Source organism: Phaethon aethereus (genome assembly GCF_964289735.1).
Source record: "Phaethon aethereus genome assembly, chromosome: 14".
In the NCBI taxonomy this organism is placed as follows: Eukaryota; Metazoa; Chordata; class Aves; order Phaethontiformes; family Phaethontidae; genus Phaethon; species Phaethon aethereus.
This window is the reverse complement of record NC_138590.1, coordinates 16244178-16250177: the sequence shown is the minus strand read 5'-3', so window position 1 is coordinate 16250177 and position 6000 is coordinate 16244178. Positions and strand designations below refer to the sequence as shown.

At 46.0% G+C, this 6000-nt stretch overlaps 1 protein-coding gene across 1 annotated transcript in view; it reads right to left on the bottom strand.

Annotated features, from left to right (window-relative positions):
• Positions 1-1110: 1110 nt before the first annotated feature.
• COL23A1 (collagen type XXIII alpha 1 chain) overlaps positions 1111-6000 on the bottom strand; it is a gene marked incomplete at both ends in the record, with an annotated part of 191069 nt that continues 186179 nt past the window's right edge. Inside the window, 4 exon segments of the mRNA XM_082005945.1 lie at positions 1111-1158; positions 3593-3670; positions 5134-5220; positions 5893-5946. Of these exon segments, the coding sequence (XP_081862071.1) occupies positions 1111-1158; positions 3593-3670; positions 5134-5220; positions 5893-5946 (267 nt within the window).

The following is a 6000-nucleotide window of genomic DNA, read 5'->3' as shown; positions in this document are numbered from 1 at the left end:
ATCATGCGTATCTTAAAGGTTTGGGAGCTTTACAGTATTTTCAAAGTCCATAAATGACAGAATCCAGTATAAAAAAAGGTCAATATATTACTGTTGAAAGGGTTTTTTTTCCTTTTTTTATACAAAAATTAAAAAGATCAAAATATATCACATTATTTACATATTGTGCTTCATGCTTAGAGATCACTGAAAAAGAACACACAGACAAACATTTTAATCAGAGAGAAATGTTCCATTCGTTACATTTACTAATCTTCTTGTTAGTATTGTAAGGATTGGCATTCACATTTCTTTTAAAATTAACAGTACGTCCAAATGACTTACCACAGAATTAAAAACTTTTATATGCTAAGGGTGTGCTCACATTCTAACAGAGGGTTTGCAACATGCTTGGTATTAACTCAAACTGTGTCCACATACCACATGTTTGAAACTGGGTTAGTAATTCCACCCAGCTTCAGTGTCACAGCCTTGTCGGAGAATGAGGTTACAGCATCCTCCTCCAAGTCTGGATCAAATCCTCGTCCTGCGGGGGGACACGTCTCATTCTCCTGGGCTGCCTTCAGCACTTAGAACCCCTGGCTGTTCTGGGTGGGCGAGACACTACGAATTAACCTGACCACCTCCACCCAGACGTACCGATTCGAGCACCGAAGCGGCGTAGTGGCTGTGGGTTATAATTACAATGGCAGAGAAGTCTTTGGAAATAAATGTTTTGTAACTGGGACAATAAGGTAACCCCCTGTAAAAGTCTCAGCTAGAAGGTATAGGCTGTGTATGTCGCATGAGCACGTTTTGCAGAGTGGTGCAGTCTTTGCATGAGCGGTTCCCAAACTGCCTGGGCCATAATAAAAGCCTAGCCTGAGCAAGCCGGAAAAAAGGCATTGCTACCGACAGCGAGAAAGATTTTTCACGCTTAGCAAGTTCTTGGAGCAGTGTCCTAGCACCAGTCTACAGCTGTGGGGAACAAGACACGAAGCTAGATGGAATCCTGCTTTCCCAAGGCATGACATTATGTCTGTTGCTTAAAGGATGTGCAGCAGCGCAAACAATCACCATGCAGCAAACAAAATTACTCACGACCTGCTCAAGGATATACGATTATTATTGTTACTGTACCTTATGCCAACATCCTGCTACTGGCAGTCCGTCTGGTCCCTGCAAAATTGAATTTACAGATTTAATTTCTGTTGACAGTGACTTAAGTGTCAGACCTCAAAACCCGAAGCTCAATCTTAACAACAACGAAAGGTTTAGCAGCACCGTTAATTACCATGCAAACCCCATTTACTGTATATGCACAAAAATAAATATGCAGGCAATGTAATCCGTGTGTCACGCACAACACAAAACTGAATATACCCCAGGGTAAAAAAAAAATCTACGCTTTCTTTTTCCTTTAAACAAAAAAGAAAATGTGAACAAATACAAAAATTTGGAACACAGTTAATTAACTTCATAATCTGCTTTGTAAGGGAGCGGCTTTTGCAATCGGACATATACATGGAAAGCATGATTTAGAAATGTGTTTTTTGTTAATGCTTTTTTCAGTTTGGGGGCGGTGATGTAATTTTTTTTCCCCGGATGATACCCTAATTGTGTTAAATTCGATCTTGCAGTACTTAGTTTCTTTAAGAAATCTTGAGTTACTGAACTGATTGAAATAGGATGAATTGTGGACTATGCAAAGGGAGGGAAAATACTTGTTTTTTTCTGATGGAGATACAAGAAACGTACAGAAATCAGAAAGCCAGAAGAGCTTCCTTACCCAGAGGAAAACACCGAAAAGGGAAGGAGCCCCTTAGAAGAGGAATGGACTATGTATGACCGACTCTTTCAAGATTCTTTACAAGAAATAGCTGACTTCAGCCGCCTTTTCTGATGCTGGATTTTTTAAAGGCTCTTGGATCTCTCATTGCATGAATTTATGCATGTAGAGCTACAGAGAGCACACATGCACTGATCCTTCCCTCAGAGCCACCTCCAAATTAACTAGGGGTCGGAAGCCCCGAGGATGTGTATGCAGTGGAGATAACTGCTAGTGCAAATATAGGTCAAAATGCATTTTTACATTTTTTACTGTAAATGTCAGTCATCACATTTTTTGTATTCTGTATTGATTTTATATGTAAAATAGCCTGTGCCCAATAAAACAGATGCAGTGAAGTAAGGTTACCCTCTCCAGCTACTCGTAGTGTAACAGGTCAAGTTATTTTTACATACTTTCCTATAACAATAGTTAGAAAACATATACATTTTTGTGCTGACACCAGTAAGTATTTTGGTCCATAACTATTCATAAGCAAAAAAAAAGCGTGACTTGTAAACTTGCTGGAATTTCCTGGGGGTGAAGGGTAAAGGGGACAGGGCGCAGAGCAGTTGTTTGACCTCGAGAGATCCTGACCTGCTGTTAAAAGTGCATCCTAACACCGATGGTCACGGGGCTGATTGCTGCCCTGGGCTGCTTCTCCTTCCCGTGAACTCAAAATACTTACTTTGGCCATCATAAAACTCCACGCCTTTCTACCATGTTTCACTCAAGTGATTCCAAAATGACTTGTCAATTTAAAAAGAGCTTTGCAACCTGTGCATAAGGCTCATGCTCACGCTCTCTCAGGAAGCCGAGAACCCAGCAAGCCTCCGCTGCACCGTGCGGTGGAGAACGAAGACAACACTCTCAGCTAACATGCAACTATCCCTTGCATACATAAGCGGGAAGACGTGCAAGTGCTTTACTAACTAGTCATGTAGTAGTTACGTGTTGGAGAAGCCACCTACTGCAGTTTACAATGCCTTTACTACAGATAGGTCTTGTGTTTTCTATATAGATACTCAGTAAATAAAACATCTCTGGGGAGTAAATACGAAGAGCTGAAGCAGGCCTGCTGCTAGTAATTGGTTTCTTTGACACATATGAAAGTAATTTAACTTTTTGAAAGAGAGACAGCTTACTGCCCTTTTGTTTCTCTGAAGACAACTGCAAATCATCTAACATGCAGCATTTTCCATGGTTTAAAAAATGAAAATAAAACAATGACCTCTTTTAGCTAGTCATGCAGAGCCCTTTCGGGGAGCAGAGCACGAACCTTCCTGCATAACCGCTGGACTTCAACCTGAGCTCTGCGGGGCAGAGCTACGTGCTGACGCAGCAAACGCCCTTCTAATGCCCAGAGCGCCGGTGAGCCCGCTCCGCAGACCTGGCCCTTCACGTGAGGAAAGCTTTCCAAAACCCAGCTGGGAACCGGACTCGCAGGGCTGTGACACCACAGGCATGAGGGGAACCAAACTGAGCCATAGGTGCCGAGAGAAACCAGAACTAATTTTTAGCATCTGTTACCGTAAAGGAGCAAGCATGCCCTACGTGATCCTCCCGTCGCTTACGCTCCTTATCTAAAGTCATTTTAACTGGGAGGAAGGCGACACGGCCGACACCTTGGCATCCTTCCCTGAACGCCGCAGTGAAACATCTTGTTCCAGCTCTGCTGCCTTGTGTCCTTCCTCTCCCTGGAGGGATTCGCTCCTGGGGATAGGGCTTGGCCACAGCAGAACCACACACAAGCCATGCAAGAAAGAAAGGGAGCAGATACTGTACCAGCGGGCAGGGCACGCTCACCCCATCCAGGCCTGGTAAACCTGGGTCCCTTTTGGTGCCTGCAATGCTACAGTCTCCCTGTTTGAAAAAATAACTGCTTGTTGAGAATGATAAAAGACAGGGGAGTTACTCAAAGGGACACCCATGTTTCGGCAGAGGAGGATGGGTCCAGAGCTTTACACCCCCGTTTCTGATGACACAGCAAGTCAGCGGGTTTTATGGTAGGGAATTCACAGACACATAGTCTGTCATCTGGGAAAGATCTTCTATACATAAACCAGAGATTCACGTTTGCAGCGGCGCAGCGAAAAAGATGAGGCGTTAATCATCCAGCATGTTGAGGGAGGAAGGGTGATCATCAGAAACGCAAAAATTATTGTAGCTCACATTCAATCGCCCAGCAAAATAAAGCGTATTGACCGAAGGAGCTTTTTGCTGGTATAGTGGAGCTATACAACAGCTTTGATTGCCAGAGCTGTGCAGGCGGGGTGAGAAAAAGTCATACATTTAGAAAAGAAACGGGTTTTTTGGAGCATATTGGAGCAGGTACGTGGCACTCCTAGTTAGGTGCAGCTGAACTAGGGGCTAACACCTACATTTAAGGAGTTTTAGTTCAATAGTTGATGCAAATCACTCTCTCATCCTGCAGCCTCAAAGTTCTTTAGGGAAGGAGTCTCTCTGGTTTTAGTCTTTATATGAAAAATAGTAAAGAAAAGGAGGTAAATTTTACCAGGCCAAATAACTTCTTACAAACCAGTATAGATTTTTTTTTTTCTGGGCCCTATCAAAGGAATGAGAGGCCCTGGAAGTGGACTTGGGAGATCCACCTTCGTCAGGCTTACACACCCAGGAGGTTTCCTGGAAAGCCTCTCTGTGTACACGCTGCAGGGCGACGGCCCAGGATGCGTCTGAGAAAGGACAGATCTGAGCCGCGAGCTGCTATCTCGGGCGGGGAAACGCGGGAGGTCTCTTCTCCCGGAGGCACTTGGCAGCCTGGGGAGCTCCAGCTCATACATGGCTTTTCTTCGGCAGAACCGAGATGCTATCAACCCCGACCCGCCTCCCGGCACAGCAGAGCTAGAGCCAGGCTCATCCCTTGCTTGGTTTGCGGAGGCGAAGGGATGGAGCTGCCCTTGTTTGCGAATCGCCTCCCATCCGCCGTGCCGAGTTACGCCCCGGTTTCAAACGTACTCAAAAGCCAGGCCGGCAGCTTCACCAGGGCACACTTATCTCCCAAAGAGCATTACTGAAGCCCATTGTTCCCGACTACAATAAGAAGGTCTTCACACAAAGATTCTTTATTTTTACTGCTGTGGCTTGCTCCCATCTGGCCAGAGAGGAGCCCTTACAGCGAGCAGTGAACTTCCAGCCGTGCAGATAAAACAAACCATTAAGAAAAGTGAGAAAACAATAACCATCTGCTCTGATTTACTGCGAAATAACGAACTACCAAATCCTCCCTCCCTTTCCCTGGCTGCAAAGCCGTGTCCCCTTTCAGTCCCAGCAACGGACGCTTAGAACGAGTGAAATAAAAGACGTACCACGGGACAAGGCTGATCCAGTCCGGGAGGGCCTGGTTCCCCCTTCTGCCCTTTGGCTCCTTTTCTCCCCGGTATTCCTCGCTCACCCTGTTGGTGCAACAGGAAAACTATCAGGAACAGCAGGGGAAACACCTTGGCTTTAACTCGCACAGCACTTGCAGAGTCCCACACCTCACCCAGGGTAGGCACGTTTGCACTAGGCGTAACCTCAGCTGAGTAATTAAATCACTGTGAAAATCTTCCGTTAAAGCTGGGTAGAGATATTTTAATAGATAATTTTACAACAGACTGACCAGTTTCTGCTAGAAACCAGGTTGGTATCTGACAGTAAGCGGGAGCACCAGCTTCCAGCCACTGCCCTGCGCTCAGCTGGGCTCCTGCCTCCGGCTGGGCACCCATTTATTTAAGGATCCCTGTAACAAAGCCTTTGACTTGGAGCCATTTTCAAGGTCTATAAACCAAAACTAGCAATTCTTTACAACCCGGAGCTGTCAGGCTGCTCCAGCTCCCCACAGCGGTTGTGCCGGGGAGGGGACAGGCTTGGGAAAGCACTTCCAAGGGGGTAGGAATTAACCACATGTCCTGCCCTACACCGGGGCCGTGAAAATGCTCATGCCACAGAAAAGGCCTTACAGCAGCGACCCGAGAAACGCTGCCAGGCTGGAGGGGAAACGAGCACCCAGGGCAAGCATCGCTGCCTGCCGAGAAGAGCGGCCAGTCCTACCCCAACGAGCATCTCTACAGCCATAATGCGCTCACCTTCTCGCCTCTTTCACTCCTCTCTCCTTTCTCGCCCCTGAGACCTGGGAAACCCTATCAGGACAATTTTTAGATGGGAGGGGGAAGAAAAAAAACCCAACAGTTTGT